Raw genomic sequence first — 17,613 nt, 5'->3', positions numbered from 1 at the left:
AGCCTTCTTTTTCTATTAGATACCCAGAAGTGGGTGTTAGATTGAAAAGCATTGCTGGGAATAATGCCAAATGAGCCATTGAGAAGCCTCACAATAGTTGTCACTCTGCCCATGCTGTGTGCTGGGCAGCGCCAGCCCTTTTCCCTGGGCACCCTCCTCTCTTTTAGCTCTGCCTTTGCCGTGTTCCCGCCTCGGGAGGGGAGGTGTGATGTGAGCCATGGCAGCTCCTGCCTGCTCCCAGGGGTCAGGTCGTGGCCAGAGCTGCTCCATGAGGCTGTGACCCCCGGTACAGGAGCAGGGAGAGGGGACAGGCTCCCTCCTGGAGCCAGAGCTGCTGGCGTGCAGCCCCTGGCACACCTTGCAAAGCGGATTTTTTTCTTCTTACCCAACGCCAGCAGACGTAGCCGAGTGTCAAAACAGCCAAGGTGTGAGCCAAGGGCACCTACAGAGCCCAACAGCTGTGGGTCAGGAGGCTGCCTGCCCGGCCCCTCACACCTTGGGGGAGGTTGCTCCAGGGTTACTCAGTGAGCAAAAGGCATTTCACCGATGCCAGGCCCTGGTGTGCTCCCCTGGTGTCTGACAGAGTCGGTGGCCATCCCCCAGCAGGCCACGTGGAGCTTCTAGGGGAGGCAACTCCAAGGGAAATTCAGGCAGGAGAGGTGGAGACAGTGAAAAAGCACTGTACAGAAAGGGGAAGGCATGCTGACAGCACGGGGGTTTGTGGAACAAGCTGTTCTTTACTGCTGTCGATTTTTGTCAAAGAATGTAATAAAATTATATGTACTAAGAGGGCTGTTGACCTCTGCTCTTAAAATAAAGCTTCTTTGCAGAAGGAAAAAAAAAGTTCTGACATCCAAAATTCTTCTATTGTGTTATCCATCACTCTTTTGAATTTTGGAGGTAAAAGTTTTCTCTGCTAGTTCTGTAGATATTCTTATTACATCCAAGGATCATGAAACACTGTATGGGTAGAGAGAATGACCTAAAGCAGAGAAATGTCAACCCAAGGTAGCATGAATGCTGCAGAAGGGGCACTTGGGATCTCTCAGTCTGTGTGCTTCTCACATGCACTTTGGTGATTCATCCCAGACAATTCCAGGAGTTTCCTCCCCCAGATGTCCACCAGACCCTTCTGCTGCAGCAAGAGCAGAGGGGGGAGGACCAGGGACGTGTTTGTTCACTCCTGAGCTGCTGCAGTTCACAGCCCAGAGTACTGATGTGAAAATTGATGGCCACTGAAGTGACGCCAGTCTGAGCTGCACTGGTTGAGGAGAGGACGCAGCTCTGGTTCTGCTGCCTCTGGATAGGTGGGATAATGTCAGCAGGGAGAAAGGGCACCAGCTGTTTGGAGTGACCCCTTCAGCTGCTGCAGCTGCATCTGCCAGGGACGGTGAGCTGCTGCTCCTAAACTGGTTCACTATAAATGAACTGTGTTTTTAAGGCTTCTTCTTTATCATTAATTCCAGTTCAGCATGAACTTTCTGATCTGGCAACTCACAGGCTTGAAAATCCTTACAGGACTCATGCACACAAATGTTCTGCTGGAGTGGGGCATGGAGTTTATAGCTTTTGGGAAGTTAATAATGCTCCCATTGTTAGGGCTGGGTTATTTTACTTTTTAAGACTGGCTTTGCTCCAAAAACTAGCAGATGTTATTGAAGGCAAACTTGCAAGGGTGAGATGTACGTGAATATCATTAAGCAATGCAACTTTTTCTTAATTACTTTTAAAAGGCTGATACGATGCATGTCACGTTATGAGTAATTACTTACCATGGCAGTGACACCAAGAGCACAAAAGCCAGCTGCTAAATAAGACCTGAGGTCTCTGAGAAGGGCTCATTTCCTAGGAAATGCACTGTTGGTTTTGTCTGCAGCTGGGTTTTCATAAAATAAGCAATTAAAGAAATACACCTAAATAGATGATTTACAGCTCCCATTTCTCTGTTGTGCTCAAAATAGGAGAGTGACTGAGAACACAGTTCTCTGTGTCCATCCAGGTAGGCATGAGCCCTGTGGGGAGTCCAGGGCTTTGGATTAGGTGCACCAGGTCCCAGAGAAAGTCCTTCTTCTGTATCAAGGCCTGCCCCAAATCCACAGAGGAGCTCAGAGTTGATCACTATTGAGTGATACAGTCACTAAAACAGAGCCACCCTCAGATACCCAAGTATTAGCCAGGTTTTACATGGACAGAATAAATTGAGGCACTGATCTTTCTGCTTCTAGGTATTGAGTTATTTTTCTGTTGTTGCTCTTCTTGTTCCTCAAAAATAATTCTCATTTCTGTGGGAAGACCACTGCTATTTTTGCTTCTCTGTACAATTTTGCCTCTACACTATTATCTCATTAAAGTGCTGAACACCTCCCTCTCCACTTCATAAAATGAGCAATCACAGTAACATGCCTAATTAGCTGCTTTCTTGCTCATTTGTGTTTCTCAAAGCATGAAAAGTTAACATCACGTGAGGACTTTGCATCTTTGCACAAAGCTCCTATTCTTCAAGAAAGCTGAGCATCTTCTTTTCTACTTGAAGGGTTCTGCATCTTCCAGCAATGGGCTCTTTGGCCTGCCATAAATAATTTAGTTGGCCTGCTTGGCTCAGTAATGCATGAGACTTGGGTAAATAAAGGGAAAGGTGGGCTTCATTTGGCACCTCCTTGCAAAAGCTTGAGGTTTCAGTGGGTTTATGTTTATACACATCCTTTTCAGACAGGCAGAATTCATTATCCTGCTGCTGCTTGAACAGGAAGCCATGGATCTGATCCTGCCTCCTTAGAAATGATGTCATTAGCTGGAGCAGGAGAGAGCTTGGTATCCAGGGCAGGTGCTGCAGCACAGGCAGGTGTGCTGTGCACAGTGAGGGGATGGTGATGATCCCCCCTCTGACTCGGGGAGGGACTGGCCATGCCACAGAACCCTTGTCTCTGCTCAGCCCCTCACATTCTTGTTAACTTCTAAAGCACCAACACAATCCTGTCCGTTTCCTTCTTTCCTTTAAAATCACTTCTGTGAACACAGCTGTGATGTAATTTCAAGTTACAGAGCAGAGCATAAATCTCCTCAAAAGTATATTCATTGATATTTGAGGGTTTTTCCCTCCTGAGATTCAGAATCAGCAGTTTGATGCTGCCCAGACCTAGTCTTTTGGCCTCTGTGATACTGCGGCTCACTTGTAAGCTTAGCTTGATTTCCTCTGTAATTTCAAGACTTGGCCACCTGTCTGTTTAGGCTTCAAAGATTTTGCTACAAGGATGGGTTCTGCCTTGACAATACAGTGTAGTCACGGCCTCCTTGTCCTCCTTCCAACTTCTACTTGTTCAATTTGCAAATTAAAATAAATGAGCTGAGTTGGGTTCCTGTTTGTTTGCTTGCTGCTGGCCTTAAAAACCCGAGGAGGGCTCTGGACCCGAGGCTGTGTTCCTTGCAGCTTGCACATCCCAGGAGCAGGGAGGGAGGGGTTCCAGCTGGAGCGCGCCGAGCAGCGCTGCTGGCAGGACATGGGCTGCAGCTCCCTGCTGGAATCTGCTCCTGCCTCCACCTGCCAGACACTGGAGCTGCTCACTTGCCAGGCAGCCTGCAAAAGCCATCTTTTATCCCTTTGTTAAAGAAGCCTGTGGCTTGAGATGGATCTGTGTGTGGGCAGACCTTTAGTCTGTGATTCCAAGTGATGGAAATGCTCTCCAAGCACCGCATAGGCACCTACTGTTGCACTTAAAATCCTGGCAGTGACAGAGCCCTGCTTCTCCTGGGACTGGCTGCACAGGGCTTTGCCAGTGAAAGCTGGACCTTCACTGGGATCACTGCTAGTGATAAGAAGCTGAACCCCAGAGGAATAGTGTGATGAGCAGATCCTGAAACGTGTCAACTGAATTAATTTGATTTTGCTCGATGGGAGAGGCAACAGACACAAAACACTTCAGTGCTGTTTGAGAATATTATTGCAATATTTGAGAACAATTATTGCTCTTTGTATTACGGTGGTACTAAGCCTCTGGCTGCTTGAATGGGAAAGAGACTGAAAAATTGTCTACAGCCAAGACAGATAACTGCAGATGCTGAGGAAGGGAAGGACAGTGGAGATCCCCAAAGACATGAAGGCAGTCAGTAAAAGAGCAGAGAGATGAATTTATTGCCTTACCAGGAACTACATTTAAAAGGCCTGAAGTTGTTGGGACTCAAACCATAGCAGTGAGATTCTGCAAGATGCAAACCAGGGAAAGGCTACAAAAAAATGCAGTTCTGCTTCTGACCTCTCACAATGCAGATTTGGGGGGATTTAGTGCAACACTGGTGTGAGCTTGATTTACAAGGTGCTACAGATATGATGAAGTGACTTGTTTGCTGAATCTATCATGGAAGGAGAAATCCACTGGCCCATATTACTCTGAATGGATAAGTTTCTGAATTTGTGTAACTTTGGTCTCATTGTGCCATTTATCTTTTGGGATCAGCTCTATGAGATTTGTGTCAGGCTTTTCTATTTGGTTGCAGGGCTGCTTTGCAGAATCTTCTCTCTTGTTTGTGTGGTGGATGTGTGTATGATAAAAAGCTAAGATTGCATCATCTTTAATAAAAGCAAAGATGTATAGCCTAAAGAAATCAGATTAGTTGTAGAGAAAGAAATCAATCAGGCTGGCAAATTGCATCTGTGGGACAAAGTGCAAAACGTTTGTTTCATACAGTATTTATTGAACAAATTTGTTGAGAAGATGGTTAAAAATGCTCTACAAGAAAAAAAAATAGAAACCATTTTGTTCAATTTAAATGGCATTGATGTATTTTTTACATCATGAATTCTTGCAATATTACCAACAACAGTCCCTGATAAAGTACTTTGCACAATTGCCTCACAGGGCATTTTGAGATAAAAGTATACATCGGAGATTGTGAAGTGGCTGCATCCAATTTATATATAATGGAACCCACTGCAGCCATCCTGCAAAATTCAATAGATCGGGAATCACATTACACTTCTGTGAGTTTGGGGTAGTAGGAGCTCTAAAGAGCTTCCAGAACAAACAGGCAGCTTTAAATCATGTTTAATGAACCCTGTGTATTTTATACACATGTGATTAAAATGTTTTGTTTCTGTTTTTCATTTTGCTGGGTGATGCAGAAGGAAAATCCCAAGTTCAGGCCTGTGAAACTGATCATCTGCTTGTTCTCAAGCGAAAATTCAGTTTAACTGAACACAGCAAACCATTTAAAACGCTGGACTGAAAGAAAACAAAAAAGAAAAAGCATATCTGTACAGAGGATCCATAATATTTTCTAGAAAAAGCACTAAATGAAAATGCAGTATAGGCAGATAAAGGGTCATGCAGTACCATGGTGGTTTTTTCTTTTATTCATCTGGGCCTGCAGCCTTGAAAACAACCCAGAGTAGACACAAACCTGAACAAGTAGAGGGCCCAGTTTTGCTGTTTCCCACCTATTTCCTGAAAGGAATAAAAGTGCAAGTGGATAGGTGGCACCTTGTGTGCTGCAGCCAGACCTGCCATGGGGCCAGTCCTTGGCCATCGTGCCTGCATGGGCAAGGAGCTGTTCTTGCTGTGCAGAGGAAGCCACAGGCAAGCATTTGAGCAGAGCAGGGGGTCAGAGGGCAGGTTGATAGTGTTCAAGCCCATAGGGCTGGAAGGTGGCCATTGCTTGGGGGTGTTTTGTCCAGAGATGCTTCACAGAGGAACTCAGATCTTAATCCTGTCCTCTGAGTGGTACTCAAGTGTATGCATTTATCATCTTCCAGGTCTCTTCCAACCTTAAGGATTCCATGATTTTGTGCATGTGTAAGGTGTGTGCATGATTGTATCATTGCTTAAAAATCTGTTCTGTGTGGTGATAGTCAATAATTCTTATTAATTTTCAAAGAAAGTGTTATTCTTTCAGTTGTCCTTTCATACTGCCCCATGTGCAAAATGCATCAGAGTGAAAATGGGCCTGAAGCAGGAACATTCAGATCAGGACTCAAAATGCCTCTGCTCTGGCAGCATCCTAAACCAGAACAATTGCACTGCCATCAGCAGAGCCCTGCCTGTGTAAAGCTGAGAACAAGGTCAAGTCCTGAGCCTCTGAAAAATGAGTCTCCAGCTGAGTCTTTGTATTTCCCAAAGATTCTGTTACACCAAATTGAAGCTAAAGCCAGGAAATGGACAGTACTTGCAAAATACAAGGTGACAGAGAATTACAGCTAAATGTGCAAAAAACCCCAAAACATAAATTTCAACAAATATGCTCCTGAATCCTGTACTTCAAAAGCTAGGAAGCAGAGGTTGTGGCTTGGAGTTTACCATGGAGTTAGACCCTGATCCATTGGATGAAACCAGCAGGCACATTGACAAAAAGCAGGTCCAAATTTGTGGTGTGGTGTCCTCAGCAGCTGGTTGGTAGATGTGTGTCTGAGGAGGAGACATCATCTGTGGTCTGGTACTGCAGGGGACGTTTACATTGCAGTGGGATTCATGCCAGTGGCTTTTGTCTGGAGTTCAGTGTCTGGATGTGCTGCTGGCGTGTTTTGTGAAGGAAAATCAATATTAACAGAGGAATGGGAGAAGGGGGGCTCCAGCTTGCTGGTGCAAGCAGTGTGGGAGTGGGAGGGCAAGGGGCCAGAGAGGCATCGGAATTCTGGTCACTCCAAACAAAGCCAACGGGAAGCAGCGATGTCGCTGTGGGGTGCTGGCCCACAAAGCAAGCATGAACTCGCTGAAATGCTGTGGGGAGCAGCAGGGGAAGCAGAGGAGGCAGGAACAGGTCTGAGTTGGAGGCATTTTGGTGGCAGAGCTGGGGCTGCATGGGCAGCTCGGCCCCTCTGCTGTGCCAGCAGTGCCCCGGTGGCGCTGGGGGAGCTGAGCCTGAGCAGCACCCCGGGCACAGCCAGCCGGGAGGGCACGGACAGACCTGCCACAGGATGAGCCTGTGGGGTTCCACAGCAGCACCCCGGGCACAGCCAGCCGGGAGGGCACGGACAGACCTGCCACCTTCCCTGCACACAGGCTGCCCTGGCACTGTGCTGAGCTTCCCACACCGAGACAGCTGGGACTGAAGCAGAGCCTCCCAGGCTTCTGCCATTACAAGGTCCTTTCTTTGAGGACATGTGCGCCTAATGTCAGAATATTGAAACCATACCCACGTGAACAAAGTTAGTAAGCCAGTGATTCATTGCTGTTTCAAACCTCTATCTAGCCACAGTAAATTCCTGCTCAGTAGTGACAGTCTGTGTCCACATGCAGGCTATGATTTACAGCTCTGTGTTTTGTATCAACAACATCTGTTTAACAAAAGAAGGGGAAAAAAAAGCCAAGAACATTTATTTTCTAACCTCTGTACCAGATGTTTCGTTATGCACAAGATCCAGGGATTATATCAGAAATAATTTAATTATTTTAAATGAATGATCTGAAGTGTTTTTCCTAAAGTATGTCTCGTAACCACTAACAACATGAAAACATAGGAATGTGGAAAAATAAACTCATGTTTTACACAAATTTATAATTGTATCTATTTTAAGGGCACCAATATTATGGACCAAATCCTAGCTTTTGATGGTAGTGTTGGGATTCTTGAATATTTGCACAGGACAATATTAATTATCAAGATTATGAGAAAGATAAGGAGGCAGAGAGCAACTGGTACAGCAGAAGAAAGCAACAGCTCAGAAATGTGCTGTGGGGAAGGGACGACACCAGGAGCCAAAGGTGTCTTCAAGGAGAGCAGTGCAAGGGGTGGGACACCAGCTGAGGCTCTCCAAGCACACAGGAGCTGTGCCCTGGCTCTCCCACGAGTCCCCTGAGGACCCTGCACACCTGCAGATCCCTGGGTCTCACCTGGACAGTGGCTGGAATGGCCCATCTCAGACACAAAGCTGCTTAGTTTGGTTTCTGCTTGCCACCTTCCAGGGCAGAGCTGCTGGAGTGGGATCTCTCCCCTTGTGGCTGCTGCAGCCGGGGTCAGGGTGGCCTTTTCCTCTCCAGGGACACGCTGTGACTCACAGACCTGCTGCTGGCACGTGGCTTGCCCACAACTGCAGTGTGAGAGCACATTCAAACTTATGGAAAAAATTACTCTCGTTATTATTTCCATCTTTTGGAGGTAAATGCAAAGTCCCTTAGGTGTGTTTGATAAGCAGAAATATTGTGGTGCTTGTCCTTTACAGAGCTTCAATTTGAGTGTCTAAACTGCCCCACAGAGCGTCAGAGAAAATTCTTTGCAATTTGGGGTTTATTATCATTCCTCACCATAATTTTTGCGGGTGTATCATAAGTGGGAATGCTGATACAGAAACACTGAGACATTTATAACTGCCTGGCCTGGATATCAGTCTTGAAGAACTTGCAATTACTCAGAATTACGGTGATAGATTCTGTTGCAGCCCTCGAAAACATTCAGCCAAGTTAAAATGAAAGTAAATGTATCAATGACACTGCTAAAGCAGACTGTGGGTCTGTGTTGTGGTTTCAACCTTCTTTCAGGGGGTAACAGGTTTTTCTGTTTTTCTGTGAGCTGTGGGAGCTGTAGCACGTATCAATCCAGTGCAGACCCAGGCAAACCTATTAGTTCTCTTGTTGTATAAAGATTTATCTGTAATTGCCAAGGTTTATTTTTATTTTCTTTGAATTACTGTTCTGGATGCATATAGATGCATAACAATTCCTAATTTCCCTCCCTATATTCTTGTACAGCACAGATTGCTTATCAAATACAGTCTTAACATTAAAGTGTCAAACAGGATTTGCAGAAAGCTATTTGGGTTTGTAGTTTAGGATGAACGTTTATCAAATTGTGGATTAGCTGAATCATGCACTGAACCAAATTATTATTGTCTGTGATTAAATCACAAAGTGGTTATTGCCCTGTGTCATCTAAAGCACACGATAGCTTAAATCTTGAAAATCCCTTTTTAAGGTGCCTATAGGAGCTACATAACGCTGGACTTTTAGGACCAGACTCTGTCCCTAGACAAAAAAAATAATAGCTTTTGAAAGGTCATTTGGACTGATCCCTCTCTGCTTACATGGGCAGCACACTGGGAAGGGAATGGATGGGTTTATTTGCATTTCAGACATACAGAATAGTTCTCAGTAAATAGATCTCTTTCTACCCAGCGCTGAAGTATTTATTCAAGGTGCTGGCCCAGAAAAGGGGAGTGAACTGTTCCTTCTCATGCCGGAAAGGATAGGGGCTGCCTGCTGGAGAGCAGTGATGCCCAGTTTGTTTGCCCTCATGCTGAGGGCACAGAGGGCTGGCAGTGCCACTCCTCAGCCCTGGAGGCCACGGGATGACCAGCAGGGTTTTTGCCAATCCAAAGGGGCACTTGAGGGGCTACAGTCTTTCTAAAGAGGCTCAGTCTTCCCAAAGCTGTAGGAGGCTTTTTTGGGGGCTGCTGCTATGGTTGCTGCCTGCCCACAAAGATGTGTTCTGGGATAGCCCAGCTCAGCATGTGAAGATGCCGGTAGCAAACCTTCCTGGGGATTGATGTCCACGCTCCTCTTGTGCACCCTTCAGCAATCATCTAGCTGAGGAGCAAGAGGGTTTCCAGCACCCCTGTTTTCTCAGCGCTGCAGTAGGGCACAGCCCTCCTGATGACAGCCTGGCTGAGTCACTGAGGAGAGAAGGATCCTTGCAGGACTGCAGGCTGGGAGACACAGCGGCCGCTCCCCTGCCCTGGTGCATGCAGGAGGGCAGATCACAGCCCAGGAGGAGTCGTGAGCACTAATCACCGCTTTTCCTGGTGAACAGATAGGAGGGAAGTCCTGAAAGGGCTTGTTTTCATGTTGCAACAAGGGGTCACAGGGTGGAAAGGGCTGAGAGTCACTGCATTAGAGCGTGCTGGAGAAATGAGTCTGGCACAGCTGACGGCGGCGTGGCCCTCGCAGCCCGTGGCAGTAGCACCAGCCGAAAGTCTGCATTAGGCTGCCTTTGCTCCTCTACTTCATCCCCCTTGTCCTACTCTTTGACCTATTTTCTCTCACTGTTATCTAGTAATCTATTTTTTAAAGGCTCAGCCCAGTCTTTCCTGCTGGTTGCAGCTGATCCATCTCGCTGCTAGCCTGTGAAACCAGCACCTCCTAAAGAAACATCCCTCTGCCAATTACTCCGAAGGCAGGGATTCAGCTCAGCGTGAGAGCTTGATTGAAGGCAGTTGGCTGTGCCAACAGGACAGGGATGGCTCAAGAGACGCTTCATACAAAGTATAGAAACTCTAAACAGATTTCTTCAGTCTTTCCTCCATCTATGCTCAAACAAAGCCAGCAAAGTCAGAAAAATGGCAATATTTTACCAAAGGGAGGACTTATCCCACAGCTCTGCCATCCCCCTGGAAAGCCCACAGAAGGGAAGGAGAGAGTTGCACAGAAAACTGCAGGAGGCAGACGCAGACTTCTGCTCTGAGCCTGCCTCTCTGACACAGAGGGTTTGAGGTTTTCCAGCGAGCTCAAGGAGCAAATCCTCTGAGCCCTGTGATTTCTTAGGCATGTGCCCTCGCCGTGGGCACTCGAGTGCGTGCACCCAGAGCGCTGCACAGAGTCTGGCCCTGGGGGAGCTGTGCCTGTGGCTGGAGCCCTGCCAGCCGAGGGGAGGACGGAGGGGCGAGCGTGCTGGATTGCCACACCAATTGTCTGCTCAGCTCTGCTTGTGTGCAGCCTCTCTGGCCCGCAGCCTTTTGGCTCACCCCACCTGCCTTTCTTCCCTTTTTTTTCCCTTTCCCCCAGCTGAACTGGCGGAGAGGAGGCTGCAGCTCCTTTCTGTCCCTGCAGCTTTCCTGTCTGGCTGACGCTGTGCCCTGGACACAGATGTCTGCTTCAATGTGGATCCTGCAAGGCACAAGGTGCGCTCGCGGGAAGAGCGTGGAGAGGGAAGATGCTGTGATCCCTGGGTGGGCTGTGAATTGCTGCCGTCCTGTGCAAGAATGAAATAACAATAACAACTAACAACATACTGCCTTAAACAGTGGTTGTTTAGAAAGAAGATTTTGGTACATTTTCACAATTAATTATTTATCCAAGCAGCTACTTGGTTTAAAAGCATCCCGTCCACATAGCTCACCCTCTGTGAGCTCATTAATGCTCGAGCTGTGTCACCTCGGGCTAACCTGGTGGCTGTTGATTGAGTCCCGTGACAGCTGTTTGCAGAGGTTTGCCCTGCTCCCTGCCAGCAGCCTGCCTTCCTCCTGCAAATTACCTCTCCATTCCAGGCAGGGTTCAAATTTCTGAGTGAACGCTATCCTGGGCAAAATCCTTGGGTTTCTGAGAGTAATAGGTAAGGCATGACAGATAACATCCTGCACACTCCCAGGAGTGCTCCTGCATGTTACAGCTTGAAGGTGTTGGTCAAGGTGAACCCTGCACCGAGCCCATTTAAGTCCCAGAACAAGTGTTTAGGGGTGTACAAACATGTTAATGACCTCCAGTTAATTGGCAAGCAATTACCTTGAAGTAAAAATAGCTTTCCCCTTGCTGAGCAGTCACAAGAGTGCGTGTCCCCCTATGAACACTGAAATTTTTGGCCAAGGAGCCTTGTCCAACTTGCCTTCTGGATCCTGGCAGGTCTGTGATCAAAAGTTTGTTGTCCCCAGCACAAACTGCTGTTTGTTTGTGGTAGAGACTCAGCAAACAGAGCTGTCTGCCAAAGCTAATTTTCATGCTGCCCTTTAATAAAGTTCTGCAGTTCATAATGCAATGAAAAAGTAAGATCATATTGACTGGCAAAAGCGTGTGGTTCAGCAAGGGAAAGTACCTGCTGTGTGCTCTATAAAGGAACTATCAGTGAAAGCTAGGTAAGTATTTTTAACCTAAAGACAGCTTGGCAGGCTATAATGTGTCTCCTACCGAATTTTGAATCTTTCTGATCCTTTGCATGACAAAAATACACAGCTGGACTGATTTCGTCAGATGTGTATTGCAGCTGAGAACCAAGAGGCCTGCACCTAGCACAGCTCTTGGCACTCCAGGTGGGACCCGTGGGCAGATGTTTGACCTGTTGCCTCTCTGCCACCTACAAAAGTCAGCAGCATCTTTTCAGGAGGTCTCCATCCCATGCAAACCATCAGCTTCTCTTAGAACTTGGATCAAGTCCTTGCTTGATCCTCCACAATACTTTGGGGGAAAAAAGGCCCAGATTTTCCTGATATGTAACCAAAACACACCTGGGTTTCATTCCTGGAAGAGATTGTCACAGCGTTTCTAAGAAGGCAATAACTGGGCACACGTGAGTCTGTCGCTGAAGTCCCGTGACTCTGGGGCTGGTGGTGGCCGAGATGAGCTGGCACGTGGTGCAGGGTGGTTCCAGCTGCAGGGCCACATCTGCTCCCTGTGCTCCACAGCAGCGGGTGAGGTGCTTGCTGCCCCCGTGCCATCCCTGTCCCCAGCTGCTCCTGGCCGTCCCTCTCTCCAGGCAGTGTAATGTCATGCTGAGGAGGAGGGAAGCAGGTGACACTGGGAGCCTCGGGACAGCCAGGGTGTCTGGCACAGATTCCTCTGGATGCTGCAGTGGGCTGCAGGGTCAGTCCACAAAAATCTTTCCAAAGCAGCCGGAGGTCTCTGCCTTGTGTCCTGGAGGAGTGAGGGAGTGGCAGATGGAAAAAACAAAGCTAGCAAAATGCATTTCACAATCCTGGCAGCAGTACTCTGCAAACAGAGGAGCCACAATGATGGAGTCTCAGATTGCTCTCCCTGTGCAGCCTGGCTTTAGGGACTCTGGCGTTGTTGTGAGGCTTGAAAGGGCTCCTGTTCCCTCCGCTGGCTCCTATGGCCTTGCATTTGGTATCCTCAGGTGTTTCAGGCTGGAGGAGCTATAATGAGTACAGATACCAGAGCTTTCCAGGAAACATTCAGGTACAAGTGCACCTCTGTTCACTGTAGCTGCCTTGAATTAAAGTTCTGTGCCTGTAGTGGCAGACAAATTTGCTGGCAAACATTTTGAAAAAAAAAAAAAAAAAAAAAAAGAAAAAGGCATCAATCCAGAAAGGCACTGTGCACAAACTAAGCTTAGTATAAATGAGTACACCTGTGCTCGACACCAGGCACGTGATGAATGCTCTGCTACATCCTAGCCAAAATAAATTTAAAATGAATATCTGCGTGTACTGGTGTGAGATGAATGCTGGTCTTGTAAGCAGGAGCGCATGTGGCAGAAACAGGATCCTCCCGCCCGGCGTGTCAGCTGGGGATATCCACAGGGAGGGTCACGTGCGCTCCTCTCCAGCTCACCAGCAGGGCTGGTGAAAACAGGTTTTGATTTGAATGAGTTATGACCCATTGAAAATGGCATCATGTGTAACCACAGTAAATTGTCATAATGAGATCACGAGGCTGGAGAAGTGAGCGGCGAGCACAGAGGCCGCGTTCCACCGGCGCCCGCGGCTGCCAGCCCGGGGCTGCCGAATGCAACCGGGGACACGCTCCTGCTCCCTGGGCAGCCTTGGGGATTTGGGGACAGGACCGGGGCTTGCACAGCCAGGCAAAAACCAGATATTCATTGGCAGTTTTGAGTTAAAAAGAAGAAAAAAAGCTAAAATTCATATAGCTTTGCATTTAATCTTATCCAGAGTAACAGAGGGGACTGGGCTAACACAAAGAGTGGACAAACACGAGTACTGTTGGTGCTGCCATGCTCACTCAGGCTTAGCCTAGATGTTTCTAAATCATGCTGCTGTAGGAGGAGAGGGTTTGGTGATCAGGGCAGAGCACTACAGAGGTGAAAGGAAATCCTCCTGGAAGCACAATAAAAGCCTTGGTGTATCCCAAGTTCACAGTTCTGCCAGACCAGCCCTCCTGGACCCTGCTCAGGCATGGCTGCCCTGGGCTGCCCAGCTGTAAATGCTGCAGAATCATCACTGCCTTCTCTATTTTCACAGGAAAAATAGAGGCAAAGTCTAAAACTATGATCAGTTTGATGGACTTAAAACTTTACCAAATACCTGGACAACATAAGTAGCAGAGCTCCTGCCTTCCAGGTGTCTTGTAGGTGGACTTTTGGCAAGAGCTCCTTTCCATTCCTCCCGACACTGTGCTGTTTGTGTGGGGCCATTCACAGCTCAGGGAACTGGAAGAAACACACGGATTCTGCTTCTCTTCTCAAGTTATCAAGTGCACGTGGCCCAGCCACGTCCTCCCGCTGCCCGCGAGGCACAGGGCAGAGGTGTGTGCATGCTGCCCGCTGCAGGACCTGCTCTGTTCCCTTGGTCTCAGGGCAAACCAGGCTGCTTTCCACGTGGCTGCCACTCCTCTAGTCTTGCACCCTTCTGTCTCCTCCATCTGTCAAGCTCTGCACACAAATATCTGTGCCCCTGAGCCATGGAGCCATTCAGGCTCGTGCGGATACGGAGCACCTTCCTGACTCATATCGTCTGTTTACAGTGGTTTGGTCATGGCTGAATTCATAGCCTGAGTCCATGGATAAAGAAACACCCAGCTCAGTGCTGTTCCATGCAGTGCAGGTTTGCCCTTGGCCCCGGGGTTGTGCTTGCATTTATCCAAGATGCACAGTCTGAACAGCACAGTGAAGCATAAGCCATTCCCAGGACCCCACATCTCCTGCTGGGGGCAGCTGGCTCCAGGTCCTTCTGCTCTTCCAGCAGAAGTGCTTGAGGCTGGTCTGGAAGGCTCTTGTCTTGTTTCCCTGGTGTTGCCTTGCTGACATTGCTGCAAGGACAGCCGAAATAGATGGAGACCAGCCAAGCTGAAGAGACACAGGGGAAATGTGTCCCTGCATACACTTAAGAGCAAAGCACGGGGAGCACTGAGGGTTTCCTGGTGTACCAGAGGAGTCTTCCCAGTGGGGGCATTTCTGCTTGCCACAGGTGAATGTGCCAACACTGCCCACACTGCAGTGCAGGTGCAGCTGTGGGGAACCCAGATTTTCCAGTTGGTACCTTCTCTGTAGCTAATGAGAACCAAAAATAAAACTGCTCGTTTGAAATACTTTCTGAATAATACTTTCTGAAATACTTTTCTGCATAAACCCCTAGTAACATGCCTTATTTTTCTAATACCCGTGTAGGAGAAGAATTTGGACTGGTTCCCTCGAATGAGAGCCATGTCTCTGGTTAGCAATGAAGGCGACAGTGAGCAAAATGAAATCAGGAACCTGCAGGAGAGGCTGGAGTCAACCATGAGCCTTGTGAAACAGCTTTCCAGCCAGCTGGCTGAGCTCAAGGAGCAGGTAAGTGCCCTGTGTGGGCAGCAAAGTGAGCACGTGTGGGTGAAGGCGCTGCCTTCCATCACGTCGCAGTCAGGACAGCGTTACAAAAGAGACTTTTGTCTCAGGAAGGTTTTATCTTTCCCTCCAGCAAGCTTTCTGGGTAGATACACTGATAAGGGTTTGGAGTGAAATGGTACTCTGTTAGCAACAGCAGAGATCAGGTAAGGAGAAAACTCAGGGGGGGATTAGATGAAATGCTCCTGGTGAGTGTGCAAGGACAGAGGGGAAACTGCAGAAGGGATGAGGGGCTGCATAACCCGGCAGTGAAAGCAGTGTAGTGTCAGGAATAGCTGCATACTGATGGGAGCCTGGAGGAAAAAAGCCTTCTGTGTCCAGCCCTTGGGTTTTTCCCCCACTGAGAACATCAACAGTGCCCTTGTGAAAACAATTTGCAGTGCCTGTTGCTTTGCTTGTGTCACCCTTGTGCTGGTGCCCCTCCTGCAGCTCCCTCTGCTCTCCCGTATGGGGCACAAGCTGCTGGCCTCCCTCAAAGCCTCCCTTAAAGCCCTGCTCCTGCCCACATCGCCTGCCTGCTGTGTTTGCTCTCCCTTCAGGATCAAAAGGCCAGCTCCTTTTTTGCTACAGGTGCTGCTCACCTCTGCTTTGCTCATTACAGCTTCAGAAAAGCATCTGTGAGTTTTCTTTATGGGAAGCCCTTCAGTGGCATCAACAGAGTTATCTAATTATTCCCCTTCAAATCCCTCCTTAAAACTTTTCCCTGTGAAAATCCCAACAAAGGTTTAGGCTGGATGTGCTGAGACCATTGCTCATTGTGCTTACCCACAACATCCTGGCAGGATTTTTTTCATCCCCCTCTGGCTGAATCTGTTCTCTCCTGGCTTAAATTTAAACCCTGTGTGGCCAGGGCCATCTTTTCCTTCTGTGATTCTGCAGCACCAAGTGCAAACTCTGACCCTCTGCAGGGCTACACAACACAATAGCAGCACAAATAATACTCTGTAAGACCTGCCGGGGGATAAGAATAATGTATAAATGAGAATAAAATGTTCATACTTTGCAGGAAACAGATCTCCCACTTCAAAGGCATCCCTTACTTGTAATTTTCTAAGCTGAAGAAAAGAATTCCACTCCCTGTTGTTTTGCTTATATGTATCTTGCTCTGTGACTGCTAAATAATAGTAAAAAGAAAAAAAAATCTCAACTCGTCTCTCTCTGCCTTTCCACCTTAGATGACAGAACAAAGGAAGAATAAGCAGAGGCTGGGCTTTCTTGGATCAAACACACCCCATGTGAATCATCACATGCCACCACCCTGATACCACGGGGAGAAGCCGTGACTAGCCTTTCATCAGTATTCCTGCTTTATTATAGAATAAAAAACTGAGATTGAGAGGAGTGAACAGTGCCTATTGTTACAAAGTTAAAAACAACCAAGTGCCAAGATGTTAAGTGGTTTAGCTCTGGGAACAATTTGTAGCTGTTTTTCATGGTTGAGAGGGACCACAACCTAGAATGTGAGCGATACAAGGCAGCTCGTTTGTATTCCTTGCCTGGCTCCAGCTCCAGGCTGCCTGGGACAGGGGCTGGGACACAGGCTGGGACACAGGCTGGGACAGCACTTGGCCACATCCTGGGAGCCCCCTTCTCCCCAGAGCACCGGGAGGAGCGAGCTGAGCAGAAGAAGGAGAGGTGTTTATTGAGGCAAGCACGACAGCCTGGCTCAGAATCAATAGGTCGTCTCTGGCTCACTTGCCAAATAGCAACATTAGTCATATTTGCTTGGCATTTACTATTTTTTAATTACCAAAAATATGTCAGTCCCTAAGCGGTGATGTTGCTTCAAGTAACTTCTACTAGGAGGGAAAGGGGAGAAACCTCAAAAGACTGGAGGAAGAAAAAAAAAAAAAAAAAGAAAAAATAGAAAAAGATGCAAAGAGAAACATTAACGCTTTTGAATTTTAGCTGTCACCATGCAATTTCTTATTTATTACATGGAGCACAATGGATCTACAGCTGTGGGAATGTTATGCACATAATACTGACAACATAACTGGAAGTGATTTCTTTCTCCTGGCTTCAGATGTTCTCGATTAATGTGGCCGTGAGGTTTCACATACTGAGGAGTTAAACTGTGTTTTAAATTCAAGTTCCAATGGAGGATTCAGGGGAAAAAATTATACCTGTAGTTTGAAGCGTCTATGGGATTTTATTTTTTACAAAAAAGCTTAGAAATGTCTTTTTGTACATGTAATGATGTCATTACCTTCCATAAACTCATCTTCAGCAAGAGTTGATTTGAGTAAATAAACACCAAATTCTGCCAGCTTTCCTCTGAGCTACAGATCATGGTTTGATGGTTTTGCCTGCCCTTCCCACTTCCAGGGGTTTGCAGGAAGCCTTGTGGGGAACAGGGGGGCAACATCAGGGAGGCTCCTTCCAGCTCTCAGCCCTACAAAAGGC

At 47.6% G+C, this 17,613-nt stretch overlaps 1 protein-coding gene across 1 annotated transcript in view; it reads left to right on the top strand.

The window, feature by feature from the left end:
- ITPR2 (inositol 1,4,5-trisphosphate receptor type 2) overlaps positions 1-17,079 on the top strand; it is a 241,630-nt gene extending 224,551 nt beyond the window's left edge. Inside the window, exons 56-57 of the mRNA XM_058805787.1 lie at positions 14,992-15,153; positions 16,383-17,079. Coding sequence (XP_058661770.1) covers positions 14,992-15,153; positions 16,383-16,469 — 249 coding nt within the window. The 3' untranslated portion in view covers positions 16,470-17,079. The remainder of the gene's footprint in view (positions 1-14,991; positions 15,154-16,382) is intronic.
- The last annotated feature ends 534 nt before the right edge of the window (positions 17,080-17,613 follow it).

The sequence above is a fragment of the Ammospiza caudacuta genome, chromosome 5 (genome assembly GCF_027887145.1).
Source record: "Ammospiza caudacuta isolate bAmmCau1 chromosome 5, bAmmCau1.pri, whole genome shotgun sequence".
NCBI classification, from domain to species: Eukaryota; Metazoa; Chordata; class Aves; order Passeriformes; family Passerellidae; genus Ammospiza; species Ammospiza caudacuta.
This window is presented reverse-complemented; position numbering and strand designations above follow the sequence as displayed.